This window comes from Nuphar pumila, chromosome 13 (genome assembly GCF_984573655.1).
Source record: "Nuphar pumila chromosome 13, dmNupPumi1.hap1.1, whole genome shotgun sequence".
Taxonomy (NCBI): domain Eukaryota; kingdom Viridiplantae; phylum Streptophyta; class Magnoliopsida; order Nymphaeales; family Nymphaeaceae; genus Nuphar; species Nuphar pumila.
In genome coordinates, this window is record NC_143261.1 from 78,370,943 (window position 1) to 78,398,272 (window position 27,330).

At 37.0% G+C, this 27,330-nt stretch overlaps 2 protein-coding genes across 5 annotated transcripts; one reads left to right on the forward strand and one right to left on the reverse strand.

Moving 5' to 3' along the window:
* Positions 1–2,555: 2,555 nt before the first annotated feature.
* Positions 2,556–17,584, forward strand: LOC149818815 (14-3-3-like protein GF14 iota). Of its 4 annotated transcripts, XR_016426984.1 has the most exons (8): positions 2,556–2,700; positions 4,100–4,406; positions 4,651–4,738; positions 4,976–5,085; positions 5,207–5,355; positions 5,476–5,519; positions 16,944–17,212; positions 17,318–17,584. XR_016426984.1 is itself a non-coding variant. In XM_089984049.1 (7 exons), the coding sequence occupies exons 1-7, from the start codon at positions 2,628–2,630 to the stop codon at positions 10,779–10,781; spliced, it is 1,017 nt and encodes a 338-aa protein (XP_089840175.1). In that variant the 5' UTR covers positions 2,556–2,627; the 3' UTR covers positions 10,782–10,804. The 4 variants fall into 4 exon arrangements, 3 of the variants coding, with proteins under 3 accessions (XP_089840175.1, XP_089840176.1, XP_089840177.1); XM_089984049.1 differs by lacking the exons at positions 16,944–17,212; positions 17,318–17,584 and adding an exon at positions 10,536–10,804; XM_089984050.1 differs by lacking the exons at positions 16,944–17,212; positions 17,318–17,584 and adding an exon at positions 7,296–7,594.
* LOC149818816 (chromatin modification-like protein) lies at positions 17,493–27,094 on the reverse strand. Its single transcript, XM_089984052.1, has 5 exons — positions 26,905–27,094; positions 26,648–26,720; positions 18,975–19,026; positions 18,806–18,875; positions 17,493–17,691 (listed from the first exon to the last, which is right to left on the reverse strand). The coding sequence occupies exons 1-5, from the start codon at positions 27,016–27,018 to the stop codon at positions 17,608–17,610; spliced, it is 393 nt and encodes a 130-aa protein (XP_089840178.1). The 5' UTR covers positions 27,019–27,094; the 3' UTR covers positions 17,493–17,607.
* Positions 27,095–27,330: the final 236 nt, after the last annotated feature.

The window sequence follows — 27,330 nt, forward strand, 5'->3', positions numbered from 1 at the left end:
TGCTTTCGTTGTTTTTATTGTGTTTTATGCATCTGTTTGTTCATATGCTACTGTCTGGATTTTGGTTTTATGCGAAAACTGTCATGCTTGCTCCCTATTCTTGTTTCGATCGATTGTCAATCATGATTTTCATACTGTTGTATTTCCTGCTTTATGTCATGATGTTGATTGTGAAACTGCGTAATCCGAAATATGATCTAACACACTATTCCATGAGGAGGGAGGGGAGATGCCAAATAAGTGTCCACGGAAGGCAACAATAGTGTCCGCATGTCTTGTATTTGCGTGGGTGCCAAATTGAATGTCACCACAGTGTTTTGGATTAGGATCCAACCTTACACCATTGCATCTTATTCCGATAGTGCATGATATTTGGATTCAAATCAGGCAGTATTGGGCCTGCATCCAATTGGTTTGCAACCCTAATGTTGTCCCCAAACTGCGGGTGCAAATTGATTGGGATGGTTTGGACCTTCATTTGAATCCAACCATTTATTTTTAGCTATATATATAGTGAGTGGTAGCTCCACAACCCTTAGGTGTGCAGCTACTGATGGGATGCGTGTGGCCATCTATCACAGTCAAAAAAACTGAAAAAAATGATAAAAATGCGAATTTGTGCATTTTGCCCAGTTTTTGACGACCGCTAAATAAAATTTAAGTAATAACACCTGTGTCCTTATGCAGGCATTTAAAAACAGTAAAAAATCACCAATAAAGTGATAAAACACGTAAATTCACATTTTTGCCTTTTTTGTGTATTTTTGGCGATGGCCATCCATCGCGTCCTATGATAGACTATCAGCATCATTTCACGGAAGGGTTGTGCGTGTCTCTCTCTCTCTCTCTCTCTCTCTATATATATATATATATATATATATATATATATATATATATATATATATATATATATATATATGCATTTTTTTATTGTGGCCGTCCATAACGCCCTGTGATGGACGACCACATGCATTCCGTCGGTAGTTGTGCATCTAAGGGTTGCACAGCTACCAAACTTTTGGTAGGTGCCATCCATCGCGTCCTATGATAGACTATCAGCATCATTTCACGGAAGGGTTGTGCGTCTCTCTCTCTCTCTCTCTCTCTCTCTCTCTCTCTCTCTCTCTATATATATATATATATATATATATATATATATATATGCATTTTTTTATTGTGGCCGTCCATAACGCCCTGTGATGGACGACCACATGCATTCCGTCGGTAGTTGTGCATCTAAGGGTTGCACAGCTACCAAACTTTTGGTAGGTGCCCAGTTACCTGCGCAATTGCGCTGGTCGTCCATTGCGGGGCTTATTGGACGTCCAGCGCAAAAAATGATTTTTAGCGGTTTTTTACTGCCGATAAAGTTCCCAGTTCTGTTGGGACCTTTAGCGACAGTCAAGAACCACTGGAAACGTGTTTTTTGCCCTTTTCATATTTTTTTTGTTGTGGCCGTCCATCATGCCCTGTGATGGACGATCACATGCATTCCATCGTTAGCTGCGCACCTAAGGGTTGCGACAGCTTATTTTCAGATTTGGATCTTGTTCGGGTCAGTATTTGTCATCTGTGTTTTGGATTTGTTTTCAGTCTTCATACAGAGATATGTGTTACCATGTATATTTATGATATGGATCAACCCAGTTTTCTCAGGTCCCATTCAGAACCAAATTACTATTCCAACTTGTTACATGCATAGTCACAAATATCAGCCATCTTGTGAAAATCTAGTAATGTTGTAGCACGTTTTTAAAAAATCGATATGATCCTAAAAATGCAATATTTTCAAAATTTCATGTTTTTATCGCAATATTTTCATATTATTTAACGTGATATCTATATTTATATTATGTTTTTAATGTTTTCCTTATATTTTCTAGTATTTTTTAGATTAGATATACTGATATTTTTCATAGATTTTTCTCAAAAAACAATTTTTTTTTAATTTATGGTGTGATTTTCCTTTGCGGAGAAAACCCTGATGATGAGATTTGTGACCATGGTTAATATGCAGTTCGGATTTGGATTTGGATCAATGTATCAAATCCATTTTTTTCATGTTTAACTTGTGGAAACCCCCACTGGCACTGGGACATAGTTGCCTTCGGGGTGCATGAAACGGCAGGGCTAGTACTTGCTTCGGCTTATGCAAGAGGGATGACCCCGTGGAAATCGAACCCCGACTGTTCGTATGACTGCCGAGGTCCATTCCAACTACGCTTAACCCCTTGGGTTGACAGTATCAAATCCGTTTGCACAGAGACATTTCTTAAATAACGCGCCGAACGCAAATTCGCACAGGGATGTTGTTGTAATTTAAGTGGTAACGTTGCCCTAACTCATCGACTGAACAGGACGGAGGGATTTGCCTAATTTTGGCAAATGCCAGTGCGAGAAAAGATGAACGGTCAAGATGTGTTTTCGGTGGGTCCCGGACGTACTGGCCACTCGGCCCTGGAAATGGACGGTCCGATTTGCATCATCGGTCCCGCATCGGCCGCGAAGTTCCAAGGCCCCAGTACCACTATAAAAGACCTCCCCGTCCGTCACTTGTAGGGTTTTCCCTTTGTTTCTCCGATTTTTAACCCGATAGTTTCTTCTTCTTCTCTCTGTGAGCGATTACGATGTCGACCGAGAAGGAAAGAGAGAGCCACGTTTACATGGCGAAGCTTGCAGAGCAAGCCGAAAGATACGATGGCAAGTTTTTGTTCTCGATTTTTTTTCGTATTTTTTGTAATTCTCTTGTTCACATTTTTTTTTGCTTGTTTCTCTGTAGATCCGTACTAAGATTCGTTTGTTCCCATTTTATTTCGTTCGGATTATTAAGTTTTTTTAGATCTTGGTTTCTGATGATTTTTATTGGATTTCTGTGTTTTTTGGCATGAATTTGTGTGTAAACATTTCGGTCTTCGTTGTTGATTTATTTAATGTTTTAGATCTTTGCTTCATGATCTCTTTTTTCTAAATTTTTGGTTGAATTTTCTTTCTCTTTTGATCGGTTGATCGGTCTTGACTCGGATCGACCTGTTTGATCATTTACTCAATAAGAGTTTCTCGTGTCGTTGAATATTGTGAAATAGGGAAATGGAAGTGATCGGCCTGTGCTGGTGAAAAGGGGAAGAGAAAGTTGTTTGATCGATGGAGGTCGGGTTAGGGTTATTGTTTTGGTTTCCGTATCTCAGTTGATTGATTGATTCGCGAGGATTTGGAGATCTATGCGTCTTGAGTTGTGCTTACTTGACAAATAGTTGGAATATTTTCGGGAAGTCTCGTCTTGTTGAACGATTTCGGGTGAGGGTTTTCATCCTATTTTGCCATTAAATATCGATATATCGGGGCCGTTTATAGGAATGTCAAAGCATTGATCTGCAATGTGAAGGTGTCGAGCTACTATTATGTTCTTTAGCTTGATGCTTCCTGGATCGATCGACGTGCTCTTCTTTGTAGTTCATTTTTGTTGTATTTCATTGGGCCCCTGTGATGCTTTTGTATTTTCAGGACAAGGGAAATGCGAGATGGTTGAGGGTTTTGTTTTGTGAGAAGGACTTGGATAGGGTTTTAAAATGGTTCTTAGAATTTCTTGTGATAGAGGAAATGGCTGTGTTTACAAGCTTGAGAACACTTTTTCTGTTCCCTCCCCCATTTTTATTGACCTGTATCATTTTTTGTGAACATTCCTGATGCAAATTTCTTATTTGATTGGTTGCCTTCTCTTATTCCTTCCACCCAGCTGCTTTATTTCTGAAATCAAACATGTTCCTTTTTTTATTTCATTTTCGGATTGCAAAACATATTTTAGTAAACTGCGTTTAGTTGAACTTGTTTTAGCAGTTCGTGTATTGATTTGTGATTGAGTTTCTTGCTCGTGTTATGTAGTTTGATACTTCCCTCTCTTTTTTTAACTTATAGGAAGATTGTACTATTTTATTAGCTAATGTTTGTGTTATTAGAAGCATTTACTGCAGTGGTTAGTGCTATGTTTGCATATCTTTTACTCTGTATTTTCTTATGATGTGAACCACAATTATATATTCTCCTAAAAAATCTTGTTGATGTAACTGGCTTTCTGATGTTATTTTCACTATGGTTGGTGCAGAAATGGTTGAATCCATGAAAAAAGTTGCTAAACTAGATCTAGAATTGACTGTTGAGGAGAGGAACCTACTATCTGTGGGTTACAAAAATGTTATTGGTGCTCGTCGAGCTTCGTGGCGCATCATGTCATCTATAGAGCAAAAAGAAGAGGCAAAAGGGAATGAACAAAATGTCAAGCGTATCAAGGCCTATAGACAGAAGGTGGAAGAAGAGCTCTCAAAGATTTGCAATGACATCTTGACCATTATCGATGAGCATCTGATTCCTTCATCTGGGACAGGAGAATCCACTGTCTTCTATTACAAAATGTGAGTCACATAACATTCAGCTGGCACTTTTCTTTGTCAGATTGGCGTATCAACTAAAATCCAGCTTTGCAATTTTGTGAATTTTTACTGTACGTGGAAGTTCAAGTTGCTCTTGTTAACTGGATATTCATCTGTTCATTTTCTTTTTCTTGTGTACCTCTGTTTCAATGCTCGAACTATATCCCCAATTTTTCTTATTTGCCTAAGAAAGTAATATACTCTTTGTTGATTATTGTGACTGCAGGAAAGGTGATTACTGCCGCTATCTTGCAGAATTCATGACTGATCAAGAAAGGAAGGAAGCAGCAGACCAATCTCTCAAGGCTTATCAGGTATTTGTGCATGTGCAATTTCTATGGAAGTAGTTAATCTGAACCTTGGTGAAAATCTGGTTGGTCACAGTTGGCACTCTAGGCGCTTGGCCAGGTGACCAAGTGGTGGCCTCCTGATTGACTGTTACTTCTTACATTACCTACTATATGTTTCGTCATCTGTGATTATTTGTCTTTTCTGCTTGAACGCTTTGCTTTGTGTATTTATTATAATCTGATTTTTTTTATTTCTTTTAGGCTGCTTCAAACACTGCAAATACCGACCTTCCTTCAACCCACCCTATTCGCCTTGGCCTTGCTCTTAACTTCTCAGTTTTCTACTATGAAATTATCAATTCTCCTGAGAGGTAACTTGTCCGTGCATGCATGCTAATTTGGATTAGTAAGATGTCTGATTGCAGCACAAGACTGAGAAGCACAAGTGCTTCTCTGGTTATCCATCTTTGGCTAATATTATTAGAACTGCAGGGCTTGTCATCTGGCAAAACAAGCATTTGACGAGGCAATTGCAGAGTTGGATACCTTGAGCGAGGAGTCCTACAAGGACAGCACTTTGATCATGCAATTGCTGAGGGATAATCTTACTCTTTGGACTTCTGATCTGCCGGAAGATGGAGGTAATCCTTAAAACCAACTGAAAGATCCGCCTTTCTTTTTATGTCAGTTTGCTTTAAATCCTGAAAAAAGGAAATCCTAGTGCAATATGCGAGTTTTTCACAAAGAGATTGCCCTTGCAGGTGAAGATGGTCTCAAGGCTGAAGATGGCAAAGCTGAACCCGAGGTAATTATTCATTTTACGTGCTGTCCATTTACTTTTCTTTTGTCCTATGCATATCCATGTCTACTGAAATCATATTGAGTATTTTTAAAGGTCATTACACATGTAGGTGCCTAATGTATGGTGAATTTACATTTAACTACCTCAGTTTTCAAATATTTAAGAGAAAGCACCTATCATCTTAATAAATTGCTGCCTGCCTGCCTGTGTCACTTTTATCCTCTGAAACTACTTTAGTTGAACTTAATTGTTGCTACAAAAATAAATAAATATTTGAAAACCGAGGCGCCTGTAAAGTTGCCATACATTAACCGCTCATATTGAAATCACCCTTTTATTTTCAATAAAGGGTAAGCTGGCATATTGCCATATCATGTAGGTGTGGTGATCCAAGGGTACTTGATCCGTGGCAAATGGGTCCACGTCAAACCCATCACCCACCACTGTCTTTCAAGGACGGACAGCTGCATGTGCTTGGATTCAAACCTTAGCCTGTAAAAGTCTTGTGTCATCCAAATCGTTCTGCTGCTATGATATATGTGCATTACTTGGTCATTGCATGTAAATAGAATGTCTCTGAAGGGCTAGTTTGTTGTTGGCCCCATCCTGATAATGGCATCAGATAATCATTCCAACCACATTCTTTGTGGGTTGTGGTCCTACATCAGACTTTCGTAGCTTGGTTGATGGGGACCCTATGAGTTCGTATTGGGCTTCTATACCCATGCTATATACCGTGTCACTGAGGATCTTGACATAAGTTGGGAAACTTTTCTTACTGTTTAACCATCCTTCACCACACGCACAATCTCTCTCTATGTATGTGCATGTTTTGACACTTGTTTCTGTTGAAATGGTGCAGCATTGACGAGGGTGCACGTTCGCAATGCCTCATTTGCCACTTCAAAATGTGACATGGCTGTGGTGCAGTTGGGGGTATAACCTGGAGGGTAGTTTCCATGCCGATTAATGACCAGTTTTTTAGTATTTTGGCATCGTGTAGTTTCTTCAGAGATGTCTGCTTCTGTCCTCGTCTTTTGCCTCTGCTTTTCCCACCATTTCTTTTTCCGCTCTTTCCACTTGAGTTGATGTTATAATGTTGGAAGATGAAACACTTTTATGTTTTATCGGTTCCGTAAGGGTATAGGTCATTGTCAGGAGGGGTGCTGCTGGATTTTTGCTTCTGTCATCTTCCCCTTTTGAAATTCTCATTCCTCATGTCTGTAGTAGTCTCTTGCTTTCACCTTCATAGTAATTTCATGCAATGTTCATTTAGGTAACTATCATAACTTTTCCTTTTTTGTTGTATTGTGTAATATACTATTAGTTTGTGCCTATACCTGCGTTCGAATGGTAATAAGCATTACCTACCCTTTTATGCGTTGCTAAATTTATTAATGTCCATTGTCTTTCCAGCTAAGATCTTGTAAGAAATTAAAACTCTTTTTTCTCCTATTTTTATTGGTAAAATAACAGTAAAAATGATTGAATTAGAAATTTAGGGAAAATGTCTAAAAGGGAATTAAAAGTAAATGCATTATTAGCAAAGGGTTTACATTTGGTACAAAATGATGCGAGTTGTTTCGGACACAATCTAACCACATTTGCTAGGTCGTTTGCACATACAAACGACTAGCAAATCTTAACCCGTTAACAAAAATTTAAAAATATCGCAATGTTTTGAATGCCTGAAAAGATCATAATATTTTTGCAATATTTTAAAAAAAATGTGCAAAAGGTATGACTGTTTACCTAATTCCTTTGCACATTTACCTATAGGCTGATGGGTCCATTCCGTGGATTGGGGAAGGTGTTTCTTTGTTCTGTGAACACTCTGCAGGCCACCCCGGTCGATCAACCATTGCCTCTTGGGATGTCATGGGCAGATATATTAGGGGATGAGAAGCGATTTGAAGTATTGATAAGGCCGATGATAATCCAAAACTAGTCATACCTGCCTCTAATTATGACAATGCTTTCTTCTTACCAACAGAGGCTACTGGCCAGGTTTATGGATGGGTTGGATGGTATGAGCCTAGATTTTGACTTCATCTTCTTAAGGTTCAGTTCTTTTGGCACTCTATTAAGGACTTGTGCATACGTTTCTATAATAATGGTCTGTTCCTCATCAAATTATCTAAGGAATAAGATATGAATTGGTTACCAAGCGTGGGGCTTGGTTTGTTGCCGATAGGACATTTAGATAATCATCATAAGCATATATAACATCACGTCATGTTGTTCAATATCATAATGTTGTATATAATACACCTGGTTCAATGCAATTAAACACATCACAGCAACCATGTTTACATGCAAAATTATAAAAATAGAATTTTACCTGTTCTTTAAAAAACAGTTATAAATCATACAAAATGATTTTGGATCTGGGGTTTTTACTGTAGATTCTTCAACATGTTATCTGTCTTCAGGAAAAAAATGTAGACCTAAACGCATTCTAAATAAGGAAAAAAAAATTGAGAACACTGATTGTTTTTTGTTCATAGAAAAGTCTTATCAGGTTTGGTCTTTTCAATGAAAAATCAGTCATGCATTGCACAAAATGAAATAAATTCGTGGATTTTTATTGTAGGTGACTTGATACGTTCCATACAAGATTCTAAAAACCCAGACTTAAATTTGTTTCTCATAAATAATTAAAAAATTTGTGATACAGGCTATTTCTTTTATTTAACAAAATATTTTTCAGAAATTATAATTTATAGACCGAACTGCCATGTTTTTTAATTTTCAAACCGTAAAGAATCCGCCTACAAGATTTTTATCGTGTGTTCTTTCGTATACAAATTAGCACATATAAAAATCTCAATCAGGTATGATTTTTACAAAAATGTGTAACCTGTAGAGATTTTCTGTCGGGACAAAAGTTCTATGTCGACTTGCAAAGGTTGTATCTCTCACATTTGAGTCCAGTTTTTTTTTAGGATTGATTACACATATTTGAAACATCTCTATAATTTTTCAAGATTTATGGGTTCAATGTTTTGGAAAACCAGATTTAGTTTTACAAGAGTTCAGAATAAATTATATAGAATAATATGCAGTTTTCAAGACAAACATCAAGAACTTCATGATTTCATAAAAAAAATACATCCAGTGATTTTGATTCTTCAAAAACATATCATATTCATGCATATATACATTTAAGCATGTTGTAAACATCAAATCTAACATATAACATGAATTCAAACCTGAATCAAAATCATTTTTACCAGAAAATGACTTAAATCGCTCCTATAAATTAAAATGAATATTACGAAAGCGAAATAGGGTTTTAAATTTTAATGCAACCTAAATCAAATTATAGGAACACGATTTCATGCTTGATCGACTTATACTAAATCCTAAAACATGAACAATGAAAAATCTTGTATCTTGATATGAATATGAACGAATAAAATACTGCATATGCGAACGAAGATCAAAATGTGACAAAACTCTTTCGCGAAACACTGTTGGAATATGAAAAAGATCGCAGATCACTTCTCAACTCAAATGGTTGTTGTTCAAGGCGAAGGTACAAACCTTGTATCAGATCAAACACTTAAAGCCAAAAGAGAAAAAGAGTGTGTTGGAAAAACAATGAAAGAAAACTCACCTAGGGTTGGCTAGTCTTCTTCTCCCTAGCTTTCTTCCTCTCTTTCTCTCTCAAGATTTTTCTCACAAAACGTGAATGGGTCTAAGGAGGCTCAACCTCCTTTATAGAGAGGAAGGTTGGGTTTTCTATTGAAACTCAATCTCTCACTCTCTAAAGGGTTTCCTAGTTGGACTTCTCCTCTTTAGAAAATTCCCTAACATCTATCCTAGGTGGTGCCCCTCTTCTAGAGAGATCTTCTAGGGGATGCCCCCTTTCTCTCTCTAGAAGACTCTACCAGGAAGGTCAATTAGCGAAACCTGATCCTAATTAGGGCTTCTAATTAATTTTTTAAAAAAAATAAACTTTTAATTAGTAAGGATAATAGACTCCTACATGGACTATGGATTCTATATAAAGGGTCCACAATCCAATATAGGATCCACTCTTATGGTCTAATGTGATATACTAACCTATATTATTAATTAAACACTATTAATTAATTATTAATGAATTCACATTAAAATTTGCTATTAAATTGAATTAGATACATTTCTGAATTTTAGAAAAAAATCTAAGTATTACAAAAACTCCCATGACTTGGTCAGTTCAACTAAGACTCAGTTGAGTATTGAAACTCGGCCAAGTTAAGTCTTAATCGAGTCATACTTATTTTTTGACTCAGTTAGGGGCCAATATGGGGCAACTCAATCAAGACACGAGTTGACTCATCTAGTTTGCCAACTATGGTCAACAGTACTGACAACATATTCTATGTTATGGGCCCGAGTTTATCTGTCTCATATGAAGGAAAAAAAGATCTTCTTAGACCTATTACAGATAAGGAGATTTGTCATGCAGTGTTTGCCTCAAATGGTGATAAAGCATCGGGGCAGATGGCTTTCCTAGGTGTTTTTATCAAAACTTTTAGGATATTATTGGAGCTAATGTTTCTTGAGCCATCAAGAACATTTTCCAGAAAGGTAAACTTGTTCATTGGATTAATGGTACACATATCATTCTTATCACTAAATCCAATAATCTATTATATTTTGTTAACTACGGACCTATTTCATTATGCAAATTTCTTTACAAAATTGCATCAAAGATTATGGTCGTTCGGATGCATGCTATTTTCTCATGCATCATATCTCACAATCAAAGGGCTTTTTTGAGAGGTTGCACTGTCCAAGAGAGTATCCTATCTTATGAACTAATTGACTCCCTTTTTATTAGTAGGGTTTTTTTAAAGCCTATGACTAAGTGGATTGAGATTTTCTTAAAAAAGGTATTCTCTTCTGAGTTTTTATGAATCATGGGTCAATTTTATCATGTTAATGGTCTCTTAGGCCTCTTTTGTTGTCATCAGTGACCCACTTTCTCCTTATTTATTCGTTATTGTGATGGAGCTACTACATTGACAGGTTCTTATCATAAGGGAGATCTACCTATTCTTAAGTTCTCATTCTTCGACTCACATTTTCTCTCTATTGTTTGCGGATGATGCCTTGTTTGTATGCAAAGCTCATGAGAGATCGATATTGACTTTTAGAGACATCTTTTGCGAATTCAAAAATGTGGCAAGGATGCAAGTAAACCTTTTGAAAACTCAATTCATCCCGATCAATATATCTCATAGTGAAGTACATCTGAATCGTGCACTTGAATAAACTCTCTTAACTTTACCCATTTGCTATCTTGGTCTCCTGCTATTCTATGACAATCTTTCTGGTGAACTTTGTCAAGATATTATTGCTAAGGTGAACAGTAAATTGGCAGGTTGGAAATCATATTATCTTACGTTGGGTGAGTATGTTTCATAAGGCATGTTCTCTCTAGTCTACCCTTACACTGGATCCTAGCATTTAAGATACCAACTCAGGTTTTGAGGGAATTAGAGAGGATATTGTGCAAATTTTTGTGGATGATAACGATTCCAATCACCATCTCCACTTAATAAGGTGTGATTTATTGTGTAGACCAATATTATAAGGGGGAGTTGGCTTAAGACACCTTGGCAACATAAACAAAGCTAACCTAGTTTTTTTGGGCTCTTCTATTATCACTAAGCCTTCACTATGGTGTTGCTTTATAAAAAGCAAGTATCTTCAAGTTTAGAGTATTTAGCCCCACAACTCGACAATCAGAGGAACGTGGTCTTAGAGAGGTATTAAATGGGGATGGAATCTCAACTCTCATCAGTTGACTTGGAAGGTGGGCAATGAAGAATATGTGAAGTTCTAACGGGATTCTTGGTGTGAGCATCCTCTAGAAGATGATCTCTCTCCAGCGGAGTTTGGAATGATTTACTAGTATGTAGGTATCTCCTTGGCTGATGCTTATAATCTCGCTCAAACTAATAATAATATTTTTTTGCAATTAGTTCCTTTTATCCAACTTCAAGAATTACAACTATCCCAAACTCAGGACAAGCTTATATGGAAGAATCATGCTTCCTAGTTGATATCACGTCATGCCCTTTGGTAGCAAATCAGGCATAGATACCCCCAGGAATCATGGCGTAAGGCACTCTGGCACAAGGACCATGTGCCACACGCAGTTTGGATGACCTATTTGGTGTGTGAAAATCATCTGCCTACTCAAGATAGGCTTATGTCTATGGACATTCATTCCCTGGGTTAACCATTGTTACTTATGCAACTCTAGAGAAGAGACGATGCATCACCTTTTTATCTCCTATCCTATAGCCTTCATACTATGGAGTTTTGTCGCTTCCAAATTTGTAGTAACAAGAATCCCATCTAGACAATTGGTGTTTGAAACTCAGTTGCTCTTGCCTTTGTGATTCATAAGACCAATCAAGTGTTTATTGTGGCAGGGGCTCAGTGTATATCCTCAGATGAGCTCTTACCGAAAATTCAGCCGATGGATGATGCTCTAAGTCTTACCTTCCGTGGGGATGCTAGTATTATTATCTCTAGCAATAGTAAGCTTTTTAGAACTTGGCTTCATTAACTTAGTGAGATGAGGATGAGAAGTTATGTTGGTAAAAACTTGCTAACTCTAAATAAGTTTTCTCATAGGTGATTCCACAGGTTCTCACTTCTTTTTGGACAAAATGATGTATTTTCAAAAATGCCCTATAATTTACCAAATATGCCAAATGGACAATTATGTAGGTTCTCATTTTTTTTAGATTTTACCCCTGACAGCCGTGACTTTTTTATTTTCGTAGGTCACGATGCTGAAAGTTTTACCCCTGACAGCCGTGACTTTTTTATTTTCGTAGGTCACGATGATGAAAGTAGATGGACCCACAAAACTCATCAACAAAATCGCATATGAGGTTGCGATATTCCAAAAAAGTATGAAATTTCAACACTTGTAAAAATTATGACGAGTATCATAAGGCACATTACGAAAATCCTTTAAGTGTTATAGAAGTTCATACCTTACGAAATTTCAAAAGAGTATCACAGGGGTATTGTGAAATTCTTTTTTCTTGCAAAATTATATTCTATATAAATGACGTTTCATTTCTCAGCCTCTTATTTGCATCTAGATTCTTATTTTCGTCACCCTAGGATTATTTTGGTCTCCAATCCTTTTGATGATCTTTCGACAACATTCTGGTGACATTTCGATGACATGAAAGCTTTTGCAAAAAACCTTCATCGACAGCGGTTCACCCGCAGTGGTAACCCCCGGAAGCATGGGCGACACTTCATCGACGGTGAGTTTTTCGGTAAAAGCATGGGTGGCACTTCATCGACGATAAGTTTTTTGATAAAAGTATGGATGACACTTCATCAATGGTGAGTTTTTTCAATAAAAACATCGGCGCTGAAAAGATTGATGACATTTCATCGATTATGAGTTTTTTCGGTAAAAGCATTGATGATGAGATCTTATGGTATGGGTAGGATAGGAAACCAAAAGTCTAGGAGTTATTAGTGAGAGCTGCATTCTCATCATAGAGAACATGAAGAATGATGATACAGAGGGTATCCACTCTAACAAACTATGCTAGCTAAAAAGATGTGTGGACAATGATGATGTACAGTTGACGTATCTCACATGCAGCGTTCGTTTGATTACATGGTATGGGTGAAATAGAAAAAATCAATATAACAACATAGAATATAGAATCAATGATGATATATTATGTTTTCTCTTTATCAAAGATATGGTGATATACAACATTCTTGAGGCCCAAGAGATTGAGGTACATCTACACATAGTCTACTCTGCTTTCTCCTCATCAAAGAGATAGTGAGAAACAACATTCTTGTGAAAGAATAGAATGAATACAATGTATGAGCAACTTTATTTTTTGAAAGAATGTAATTAATGCAATGTATGCACGACTTTATTTTGAGAAAGAATAAAATTAATGCAATGTATGAGCAACTTTATTTTGTGAATGGATGGAATGAATGCAATGTATAAGTGACTTCATTTTATAAAAAATGATGTTTCATTTTTCAACCCCCTTTTTGCATCTGAATGCCCTATTTTCACAAACCCGAATTTTGGCTCCCCTCCAATGACTTTTTTGGTGAAACTCCTACGAATGGTGGAGGCGAATAAGAAATTTTGCAAGAAAAAAGAATTTTGCATGTACCTTGCAAAATTCCTTTTTTATTTAAAAATAATAAATTGAAATTTGAATGGGTTTGTGCAATTCTAAATTTTAGAATCCCCATGCAAAATTCATGACCCTTGCACGAAATTCAAAATTTTGCTCAGGTGTGGCAAAATTTCTCATGATTTTTGCATCTATAGTACAAAAATCGTGACACTACTTGTAAAGTTCGTCAAGAGTTTCACGTTCTTAGTTGTGAAATTCCTAAAAGGTTTGCGAAATTCTTGAACTATTAGCGAAATTCAAAAAGTTTCACATGCGATGATGCAAAATTCCTTTTCAGTGAAAAATTAATGCCACATTAAATGTGACATTTCGTTTTTGGCAAAACACACATCAATGGTACTTCATCTTGTCGCTAATTTTTTGCCTAGAAAATAAAGGAATCCAAAAAAACACAAAAAAACAAAGATTCTACACGAAAATATATTTTCAATAATATTTATTCACTAAAAAATGATGAACAGGCATTGAGAGACAACCCCGAAAATGTTCCTAAAATAGGAGATGAACAGGTCCAATTGCACCTATCCCGATAATTATATGCTATTTTTTTTGCCACCTGTGCCAAGAATTTAGAGAAATAGAAACAATAATAGAGAAAGACCAAGACATTAACTTTCCAATGCCATCAAGATCACATTGATCTGATGAACGGTTGAAAAAAAAAATGTGTTCTGCAACACAAACTATTCGGTTGTAACAATTTGTAGAACACTTTTTTGTTCCGGTTTTGGATCTTATAAACGAGAACCCTAGACGAGTTTCGGTTCTCACTCAAAACCGGAAAGTTTGAGATTTGTGTCTCATCTTTTCAAGGGCTATAAAAATGTGGGTTTTGATATCATAAGACAGATATATAGATCTAATAACATAGGTTGTTCTGCAAATTTATGAGAAAATTTGCATGGGGCTTGCGAAATTCGTGAGGTTCACACATGAAAAGGGTAAAAATGTCCAAAAAAATAGAAACCTGCAAAATTGTCCATTTGACGGATACAATCATTTTTTGATTTATAAACTGTGAACATATTGCTTGCAAGCCAAACACTACACTGTGTGATGTCAAATATATCTCAAGTATATTTTATTTATTTGTTACTACTTAAAAGTTTATGAGTTATTTTCAGATTTGGATTTTTTTAATGTTATTGCTTTCATATTCAGATATGTATTTTAGGTTAAATCTAAGTCAGATTCAGAACAAAATTAAATCTGATTGCAATTCTTACATGCAAAGATCTTGTTTTTAGTCTTTCTTTTTTCTTTAACAGATCCAATATTACCATATGTATTTCATATCCAGATTCAACTCTACCTTATTCGACATGTTTCAAATCAAAGCTCAATTTTGGATCATAGTGTTCGCTTTTCAGATTCAGATTGAAATCTAATATGGTGCAACTTGTACCAATCCGTTTGTTCAAGCTAATTCTCCCAAGTTGCAGTCGACCTATTACCTTTTTTCCCCCTTTTTTAAGCTGTCCCTGTTAATTGGACACATGATAGAACCAGACTGCTTGCTCTCGCTCTTTACAAAAAATCTAAAGTATCACCGCCATTTCTTTTTTCTCTACTCTAGAATCAGTGATAACTGCATCATGAATTCATATGCAAGAGAATTCTCTTAACATAGAATCCACACACGTCCTCGATGAGAATCCGAAATTATTTAGAAAATTATACCCAAGTTATAAAACTTGATGTATTGATCATTGTGACAACGCTGGGAAAGCATGTTGGAACCTAAAAGTCAAGGCCCATGTCATTGCCTCAGTTGTACAAAAAAACATGGGAGCTTTGAAAATAAAAAAGATGGACATCATAAGAACCAATTTCACACCTATACGCATGGCAGAACTTGCAAGTGGTTATTTTCAAATTCAAATACTCATCGATCAGAAAAGACTTTTACAAATTGTTAAACATGAACCTCCGTTAGAAGGACTTTATAAATAGCTTCATGTCATTTAAACATATTTTAAATACGAAAAATGATTGTATTGTATGATAAAAAATATGTTTTTCTAAAAATCCCATAATTTGCGATATTCTTTCTATATCCAAAATTGCAAATAGTCAGCATTGAAATATCCTTTGTACTCTTCGCATGCACAAAACTAGTGAAGTTCATGTGATATATCACTCCACTCCTCGGCTGTCGCATACCCACATTTAAAATGAGGTCTGCACATTTTTTTTTTGCAGACTTCACAAAGTTCGCATAAAGTTCATCGAGTTTGCATATATTTTGTGGCCATCCTCAAGTCCGCAGAAAATATATATAGACTTTCTCATTTTGTTCAAGTTTAACAAAAAGTTTGCATAGAATTTTATGTTAACTTCGTGAAGTTTAGAAAAAAAAAAGTGCAAACCTCATTTTAAGTGAACGTATGCAACACCCGAATAATGAAGTGAGCATAGCTTTGCGCATGAGAAGAGTAAAAAGAACATTTGAGTGCCCGCTATTTGCAATTTTAGACTTGAAGGAGAATATCATAAATTGTGAGAGTTTTCTAGAAACGCATCAGACAATCATTTTCTGTTTTAAATAGCTAGTTTTGGGGTTTGGATCTTTTTTTAAAATGAGATTTTAATACATTTAACAAAGAATCACTACTTTATTCAAAATAACAAGGGACCTACTTTTTTTTTACTACTTATTTTCTTCCACTCCACTGTCAACATCAACACCACCACCATCATCGATACTGCTGCCATTACCATCACAATCACCACTGCCACTTCTTTAGTACTATCACTATCATCACCATCACTGCTTCACCACCTCATCACACCACCAATGTCATCACTATCATTACCACCCCCCTCTATTTCTTTATAAGCACCCCTAGCATCACCACCACCACCATTATCACCTCCATCATCACTACCACTACCAGCACCACCATTATAACCTCCACGACCATCACCACGACTTCTATCACCAACACCATCACCATTAGTCATACTTATCTTCATTTCTATATTATAGTTTAAATAATTGGTGATACAAGCATTCACTTAATTAAAAATCCAAAGAAAAATTCTTCTTTATAAAATTTGTTTTAATTTATCCATGTAATAAATAAAAACATATCCAAACAGGGCCAAAAAAAAATCCTTGGCCTTTCTTTTAATTTTTTATATAGCCGAAGGTGGATCTCTACCCTTCTGCTAACTTGGTGTTGTATGAGTACTGATCAACACCCAACCCTCATGACAGAAAATACAAAAAAGCCACAAAGAGATAAACCAAACGGTTCACTAGTGCTTTGACTTCCTATAGAAATCAGCAGCAGCAATCTGCAACAGTGACCACAAGGCCCCCTTTTCTATGGGCAACCGAGGTCTGTCACTTGACATGAGAGGACCACAATTCAAAACCCATGAGGGGTATCACTAGACACAAGGAAGCTGGGTGCACCTCCCGTTGGGTAGGAGGGGCTCAAGGGTTCCATGAACTGAAGGCCCGCTGCAAAGAAAAAGAAAAAGGTAGTAGTCTGCGATGGTACCTTCTTTTCTTTTATCCTTTAAACAACTCACAATTACCGCTGCATCTTATTTTGTTTTCATTTTTTTTTTCCAATGCAACTCAAGGTAACCCAATGTCCAAATAGATTTGGCCACAACGGTCGCATGATGCCAACGCCCAACCAAATGATTTATCTATTTGACAACGGGAAGATCACAAGAAAAATAAATCATGAAAGGAACCATGATGGGGTCATGCAACTTTTGGCTTGTGGAACCTTGAAAAAGAGAAGACAATAAAGGCAAAAAGAAGAAAGAGAGATTTTTGTGGCGTCAGTCAGGACCAGTCGATGGTGAATCTTTGTCCTTTACCCCTTTGAATGGAATACACCTCAATAAACAATCTATATACATCTTCATTCATCCTTCACAAAAAAACTTTGGGGCAAGGAAAATTCTTCCTCCTGACTCAACACTTCCATCTCTTCTTCATCTGGTTTCTGAATTTTCAGAAGAGAAAAGGAAGATGAGAAGATTGCAGTAAATGTCAGAATGCATAAAAGAGAGATATACGTTTACAAATATATAAACCATTGGATTGGACTTTCTAAAATACTGCAGCAAGTGGCAGAAGAGTACGAAGGATTCTGGGATACAGTACTTGTCCATCAAAGGAATAGCTTCAGATTCTATAATGAAAGAATTGGCCCACCATGGCGACAATATAATAATTGCCACCAGCAAAAGCCACAAGGAATATCCCTTAAATTGTGATGCTTTGCCACTGATACGTACAGAATTCATTTTTTCTTCTCAAGTTTTTATGGCCAACAAACGTCAGTGTTCTATAAAACAATAGAACAGGTCATGAATAGAAAAGTCTTTTACCATATTCTAAAGTTCAGAAGCAAACAGACAATGGACGAACATGTTGACCCTTTGGGAAACAGGCATTTAGGATTCCAGATAAGGAGGCAAGGAACCCCTATCTTAAAAGAGATGACTTCCATAAATGTCTGTAATATGCACAAGGCACTCCGCGCTCGTTATGAAGGATTGTCCCAAACCCCAATCAGTTGGCAGGCCCACACACATTGACCACTCCGAGGTTCAACACACCAACCATCTTTGATATGGACTTTTCAGTTCTGAAAAAAAGTCCATTTGTGCTCCAGTAGTCTCATTGTTGATCTTTACATACCACAGTATGAGACCTGACCCACTAGTGCATGTCCAAAAATATCAATGCTAAACTGATGATACATACAATGCTCAGGGCTCATTTACCAATGTACAGGCCTTAGGCCCCAGCTACACAATCCGACATGACTTCTTAGAATTGATTTTTCAAAAACAAGTGCCTCAAATTTTCATGTCCTAGATGATATAATATCTCGTGAAATGGTAAGAACAAGTTCTAGCTTTCTGAGGGGAAGTTTTTCTAGGGTATATAGACTCATACTAAATGCTCTATGGTGTCTCCATTATTTATCTAAATCCCTTATCGAGCATCATCCATTTATCAAAGGATGATGATCGACACCATGTGTAGTATCTGTGTGTGCAATCTGTCATATAAAAATTTCAAACAAGCAAGGCTAAGTTTTTACTTACCAACATTTCCAAATTGAAGAAACGGTCTAGCAACTGTAAAATTTCATCTGGTGAGAAGTGCCGGTCAAAGCTATGAAAGAACAGAACAAAATGAAATACAAAATATGCATAAATTTCTCACAGATATATTATGATATATAAGAAACACCAAGATAGTGTGAAATTGAACCTTCTCTTCAGGTACTCCATGAGTCCATAAATAACAAAATGACGATGAATACCTACAGTACAAATGATACAAGTGCAGGTTACAATCAGAAAAAAGAGAAGAAAACTCCTATATTAGAACACATGGCTGGTATAATAATGTGGTAACTTAAAGAAAAACTCATGTTTTCATAATCTCTCTCTCTCTCTCTCTCTCTCTCTCTCTCTCTCTCATACAGAGGCACGTCTTACCTTTTCTATACTAAGGTAGATCAACCTTTTTTTAGATGGCATCTGTACCTATAAAGGTAAAGAAAGGAAGGGATAAAGAGCAAACATGCATGTGACCTATAGAAAAATTTCTTTTTACATTGTGGACATACATATTAGGGAAAAACAGGTAATGCACAAACAAACCAAATAGAGCATCTCAGCAAGGCCACTGTTATAAATTTGAAGGAACCAAAATGAGAAAAACACAAAGAAAATGGCAACAGTTCTGAGTTTAGAACAGAGGTCCTAATATAGGAGGAATGCATGAGAAACTCCTAAATCATAAACTCACAAGGATGATCAGCAAAACCAAGTGTAATTTGATTAACATTCTCAAATTTAAAGCAGAAAGACGAGGTGTTTATAAACTGTCACATGGATATGGCTGCAGATATGAGGATACAGATATGTTTATGAAGTTTTCAATACGACTAGTATATAAGGGGACATGATACGGAGGCCAAAATGGAGTATCCGCATGACTTAGTTTATAAAAAGAAATGTGTTCTTGTGCATGTGAAGTAAACACAGTATGTTTTTGCTCCACAAAAGCAAGATAATAGTGAATGCAAGCCTAGTAAAAATGGAACTCTGGGTGGACCTTTTACCTGTCGTACCTATTAATGTCTTGGTTCAAAGTGCAGCCTCCTACAAGATCTAGCGAAAATAAGCGGATCCAAAATAAACCAACATGCCCTTTGCATTAGAGAATTTAGCAGCATTCTCCACCTCACATTCAAAAATCATCCTATATCTTCACTTATTTTCATCTCAAGCCTCGATCATAACATCAAATAAACTGCATCCAAGTCTTCACTCTTAACAAGTTAAAAAGCCTTAAGAACATACTCCATCAAGCAAGCCCAGTACAAAATTATTATGTTAGAAACCCCCCTATGGAGGGACGGTTTCTATAAATCCGGCATCGAGAAGGCTCTGGCATAGGAAAAAGCCAAGAAAGAAAGAAATTTGTTCTTGATCTGGCTAGGCACTGCATGAGATAGGGTTAGCAGCAGAGCAGAAGGAGAATATTGATGCCTCTGTAGAGGAAAAATATGGAAGAGTAGAGAGAGAAAGAGCTTTCATTCTAAGGAACAAGAATTCTGAAATAGGGTGAATGAAGAATACCTCATTGGCTAAAATACTTCATTAAGAAAATAGCTAGGCTAGTACATCTATATATAGATTTTACAAGGGGCAAGAAAGTAAATGTACAAACACAAGAGTCTAGGGAAAACATCCCACCATAGTCCTAGTCTGGGTAGGATTACAAGCTGGGCAGGTTTCCCTGGATTGGATCTTGAGGCTAAGCGGCTCCTCCAGATCGGATCCTGGATGGGTGGATCATCTAGGTCGAACCTAGAGCAGGAAAGGGTCTATAACAATCCACCCTCTCAAACATGCCTTGTCCTTAAGATGGAAATTTCGGATACTGCGCGGTTAACTGGTCTTCCTCTTTCGAGGTCGCTTCATCAACTCCACTTCCAGTCCACTGAACTACTACCTCTGTGACTAGGCAACCATCCTTTCTCTGTTTTCTCTTTCCAAAGACCCTGATTGGTTGGGGTGAAGTATCGCCAAGGTCGGGCAGAGTCGAACACTCGTCGGGCAATTTGCTTTTATGAACTGCAGCATGACCTAAATTCCTTCCACCTGAATAAAAAATGGTCTGCTCTTTTGTTGATGGAGGACACACCTTCCCTCTATTCTGGTGTCTAGTAGCTATCTACAACCTCAAGATGACAAATGCAGTCATGCAACACCTAGTGTCCTCATAGCCAAGGCTCGCACAAATTTGGGTTTCCACCACCTTCCGTATATCCTTGTGAAGAGCATTTGGTGGCATGGAACGCTTGCAACAAAAATTCAAATTCATTGTGGGCTTGTGTATGTCCTTGTTGATCATAATTTCTTCTGAATGAGGTAGGGTTGATGACCACACTAGGCAATATTCCCTTAAGTGTTTGGCACAATTTTATATCTGCAGAGTTCCCTTGTTGTAGAGGCATCTCCTCGATCAGTTAGAGTGTCTGCATGGTTATGCATGCTTCTTCGAAGAATGATATAAGATTCGCATCATGGAGAACTAGAGACATTTTCTGACAATGTTCACAAGGTCCCACGAAGAACAACAAAAGATTTGCAAAATAAATTATCCAGTCCAGATCCATTCTTTTCCTTCACAGCGGATTCGCATAACCACTTTGCCAAATTTGTAAAGGCATTGTCTATCTTGCATCACGATAAATCCATCTTGACTACACCTTCCAAGTCAAGTATTGACTGCCAGCAGGACAAAATGTTGTTGGCCCGAAGTTCGGGTGGTGCTAAGGGGTAGACTAAGGTTTAAGGGGGGCTCTGGATTTGGTTGTCTGGTTTGGGGTATCAGATATGTAAATTGGGATTTTTTTTAGGGTTTTCTAAGGGTCGGGATTAATTTATTTTTAGGTTAGGTCAGGATGTTACAAGTTTAGTCAGTTTTCTAGGTTCTGACAGGTTCCAAAGATCAAACAAGATCTCAGTGTTTCGAACGCATTTTTGAGACTTGTAAATTGGGTTTGAAAGCTAACAGATGTACCTTATTAGGGTAAAAATTTCAAGATTTATGGATCTATGATCAGGCCTAGAGAATTTTTTGAAGTTTACAAATGTTAGTTCATCAGGATCCAAACGCTGGATCTGACAGCTTTCAGTAAAACGATGACATCTACAAATCGGGATCTGATTTTTTCAATCCGTAAGTAAGGTTAACTACAATGATTTTTTGAGGATTTTTAGGTCTGACAAACTGTAGGGATGAATTTTTGAAAACAGGAATGGATGCAGGTTTGTACTGCTCCTTCCTAAGGACATGCAGAAATTTGACCTGACTCCCGGAAGTCGAATCGAAGTCACCAATGATCGAATTCTAGCAATTAAAAAAATAATTTGGATATACGATAATCGAAGGATCTGCTTTAAGCCCTTTCCTATTTGCTATAGTGATGGATGAGCTTACGAGATCAATTCAAGAAAATGTGTCGTGGTGTATGTTGTTTGCTGATGATATTGTTTTGATTGATGAGTCTAGAGCTGGGGTTAATGTTAAGTTAGAATTATGGAGACAGACATTGGAAGCAAGAGGTTTTAAGTTGAGTAAGAGTAAGACAGAATACATGGAATGTCGGTTTAGTAAGCAACGAAGTAATGATGAGAGTGTAGTGAAGCTTGGTGAGCAAGAAATACCGGTGGATGATTGTTTCAAATATTTGGGATCTATCATTCAAAAGTATGGAGAAATTGATGGAAATGTAAATCATAGGATAAAGGTTGGGTCGATGAAATGGAAAAGTGCAACTGGAGTGTTGTGCGATCGTAGAATGCCATTGCGGTTGAAGGGAAAGTTTTATAGGACGACTATTAGGCATGCTTTACTATATGGTACGGAATGTTGGGCTGCCAAGAGACATCATATTCAAAAAATGAGTGTAGCTGAGATGCGTATGCTGAGATGGATGTGTGGAAATACAATAAAAGATAAGATTCGGAACGAGGAGATACGTAAGAAGGTAGGCGTTGCACCCATTGAAAATAAGATGAGAGAGAATCGTTTACGGTAGTTTGGACATATTCGACGAAGGCCTAATGATGCTCCAGTTAGAAGGATGGAGAAATGGGAAAATATATTAGTTAAAAGAGGTCGGGGTAGGCCTAGGAAGACATGGATGGAGGTGATAGGAAAGGATATGAATGCTTTGAACCTCACCAAGGACATGGCATTGGATAGAAATGATTGGAGGAGAAGGATTCATGTGGAAGACCCATAATGATTTTCTTTTTTGGTTCATATCGCCGACCCCAATTATTTTGGGATGAAGGCGTAGTTGTTGTTGTTTGTTGTTGTTGTTTATATGATAATCGAAGAACCTGATGCCGATGTGATCTCTTTGGAACAATCATAGGAGAGATCTCGGGGTGCAGATTAAAGCGGTTGATGCATATCATTGTTGGTTGTGAATGGATATGTCATGCGAAGCCGTGAAGGGCTTGGGTCCTTGTTGTCGAAGGTCCTTCCGATTGAGAGAGCATATTCGGGGTCTCGAGACAAACTTGGCTCTAATACCAATGTTAGAAACTCGACCCTATGGAGGGATGATTTCTACAAATCCGACCTTGGGAAGGCTTTGACGCAGGGAAAAGCTAGAAAAGAGAGAAATTTGTTCTCGATCTGGCTAGGCTCTGCGTCAAATAGGGTCAACAACAAAGCAGAGGGAGAATATTGATCCCTCTGGGTGGGTTGGTGCTGAGGAAAATATGGAAGAGTAGAGGGAAAATGGGTTTTCCCTCTGAGTAACAGGATTTCTAAAATATGGTGAATGAAGGATACTTCATGGGCCAAATACTTCATTAAGAAAATAACTAGGCTAGTGCATCTATATATAAACTTTCCAAGTGGCAAAAAAGTAAATGTACAAACACAATCCTACACTAGATGGGAGCAAGGTTGTAAGTATCATATCGTTACCTGTATTGATCAGACCCAAAGTAACATCGTATTGTATCGTATTGTAAACGTATCATAAAATTTTAATAACAATTTTCTAAAAAATCCAAAAAAATCAAGAAAAATAAAAAAATAGCAAAAAAACTACAAAAAATCATATCACATGAAACAATGATGAATTGCACAAAATACAACCATAAAATCACATATAAAGCATTTATGTCTCTATGAGCCGCATAAGATATCATCAAACATCAACTAAATCAAAGATAATATCACATGCATATCTCACAAGAATAATGCATAACATTAAATATCTTGCAATTAAGAACATGCCACAAGACTCATACTTTCATATTACATAAAAGAAAATATTATGGCAATAGTTGCACTCAATTTTCAATTGATTTTCACCCACTACTTGAGTGTGTCATTGCCATGTTGGATCATCTTATGCCATCTTTGTTGAAGGAGTGTGGAGCCTAATTTCTACCTTGATATAAATCTTTAATTTTTGTGAATTTTTTAAAGAGTAGCTTTGCAATTTTACTCATAATAAAGATTTTTTACCTTAACCTATTTTCTTGAGTAAAAAAATGGTGAAAATGCACTTTTTTTACCTTAACCCATTTCTTTGGGTGAAAAAACGGTAAAAATGCACTTCTAATATCGTACGATACAGCACAATGTGGGTACGATACACACTCGTATCGCGATACGAGTGTGTATCGTATCGCAAAACCCAAAAGAAATGATAGGTATCGTACTATGTCGTACGATATGGTACGATACTTACAACACTAGATGGGAGTCTAGGAAGACGTCCCACTAGAGTCCCAGCCTGGGTAGGATTCCAGGTTGGGCGGGTTTCCCTGGATTGGATCCTGAGGCTGGGCGGCTCCTCCATATAGGATCCTGGCCGGGGAAAATCCAAAGCTGAGGCGGATCCTTTGAGTCGGACCTAGAGCAGGAAAGGGTCCATAACATATTATCACCATTGATCCTAGTGTCAATGATGTTGGAGAATATCTCGACTCTATAAGAAGAAAAGGACAAAGGATGGACAACAGAAAAATTAAATTAGGGTGCAGAGTGCACGGTCACCCAAGCAAAGCTTATCATTGGAAAAACTCAAATCACATTGCTAGAACAGTTATGTTAGAGTGGAAGCACAAGCTCTAAAACAGACTATGAACATAGACTTTACAATGAAAAGGAATGTGTGGACTTACGGGAAAAACAAAGAAATAAAGATTAAGAATGATCTATGAAAAATTTTTACTGAAGAACAGGCCAGAGATAATCACGGCAGGTGCCAAAGGTGATTAAGAGGAAAAAGGGGCTCTGATGGCATTAAACTCATGATGCAATCAAAATGCTATAAGATAACTGAACAAGGAGTAATGAAATGCATTCAAGTGGATGCAGAAGAGTGATAGAGACACAGAAAAAAATGGTTATAACTTATAACAGCATGCTTGTTAAGCTAGGAGAAGATGGGAAAAAGCTTGGCTTCTTTATAAGCTGAAGCAACACGTTTATTCACATGTATGAGTGGACATTATCATGGAATCACCCCCAAGATAAAAATGGACACATAATTTAATAAATATGATCAAACATGGAAATGCATGAAGAAATATTATCCATAGACCAAAGGGTATCACATTTTCCTGTTTAAGTCACAATCTCCCATATCTTCATGTCACCAAATTAAGAATGTGATTCTTTGACAGATAAAAATAGATGTCAAACTTTCAATTCAATATACATGCTAACAAAAGCAACACTTGTATTTATTTTATAAAACCATATCTTTATATAAACATGGACTAGTTAAAGAATTTAGATTATTTGGATGTGGCAACATTGAACAGACAATTTAGACAATCTGGATCTCAAATGACCAATGAGGTAAACTTGTAGTAGTATGACAACCTCAGACTTGGCTTATCTTGCCATTTGGTTAGAGTAACATGTTTAATACCAAAAGCACAACAGATACTGCTATTTATGAATATAATTTAAAACAAATGGTGTGTTTGGTTAAGAGGATATTTGGTGGTACAAAAGAATCCTCAAAAGCGAGGGATCTCAGCAATCTGGTAGGTGAGAATTGCAAATATAATATGGGCCCACAAATTTTGAGAAATCTCTTTTTGCCTCTATAGGTATTGACTCAAATCAAACACCATCGAAAAGCCTAAACATGTCCAAATTTTGTGAGATTGATGGGACTCTCCTCCCATTCCACACTTTTCTACACTCCATGCAAACACGTGGGATGTGGGTCCAATCAGAAATGGAAAGGAACCAAGACGATTCTATAGGGAAATAAAAATAAGCTAACAATGACTGCGAATTGCTCCAAATTCAATATAAAACATCAGGTCTTATCAAGAGAAACGAGCCCACGCACAAACAACAAGAATAACACCTAACTAGTTAAAATTCATGCATGAACCCTTTGCCCCAAAATTGAAATCAATAACAAAATGAGAAACTCAATTCAGTTTCTACTTTGTACCACTTCATACAATTACACGTAACAATTCTCAATCAGCTAAAACAATGACGCGCCATTTTTGCATCAGAGATAGATAATTCCCCTACGTTTATTACCTTCCCAATTAGATCATTCAAAATCACAGAAATTTTATTTTCTTACCTATCCATATAAATCACTAGATAATACATAAAAACCCTAAATTTATTTCCTTGTCTTTCCAAATAAATCACTAAAGATTACATCCTAAGAAAAACTAGCGCTCTCCACACTGCACGAATCAGAAATGAAATCAAAGACTAAACACATAAACTAAACTAAACCAGCATCTTCTCCCCTTTCAACATTCAAATCCTACAAATCACAGAACAAGAAAAAAAAACTAAATCGGCCAAAAATATCGGAAATTCATCTGAGAAAATCGAGAAATCACCTTGCAGTTTGACGGGTGGGTAAAATTCCAGGGCTTCTAACACCCTCAGCTCCAATTCCACCTGGGACAGTTCCTACCAGAAAATCAACAAATACCCACAACGAGGTGAAAATAAAGATAACCAGGGGGTCAAACACGATAAAATACAAAATTTTAGCGAGAATTTCCCAAATTAACAAATAAAACAGAACCAAAATGATGGTAGCCACGGGATTATATCACGATAAATGCACAAATCGGCGAGAATTTTAGCTTACTTTGGGAAGCGACGACGCCGAGGAGGGAGGGGCGTGGCACGGAGAGTGAACGGAGAGCCCGTCCTGATCCTCCTCTTCCTCCTCCTCCTCCCTAGCGTTCCTCATTTTTCCCATTCTTTTCTTCTCTGGAATTTTCGGGAAATTAGGGTTTTCGGGATCTCGATCTCGATCTCGATCTCTCTCGCGCGCTTTTGAATTTGCAAGTCATGACCCGAGCACCGAGCCGGTTTGCGCGTATCTTGTAACTGATGCAAACGAATCGGATGCGGATCTGATCTTGGTTGATCCGAACCAAATGAGATTCTGCTAAAAAAAAGTTCGGATCGTGTAGCAAATATGGACGATATTCTTAAACCATCCTAAATTTGCAATTTTATTGTGATGTTTTCAAAATGCAATATATATATATATATATATATATATATA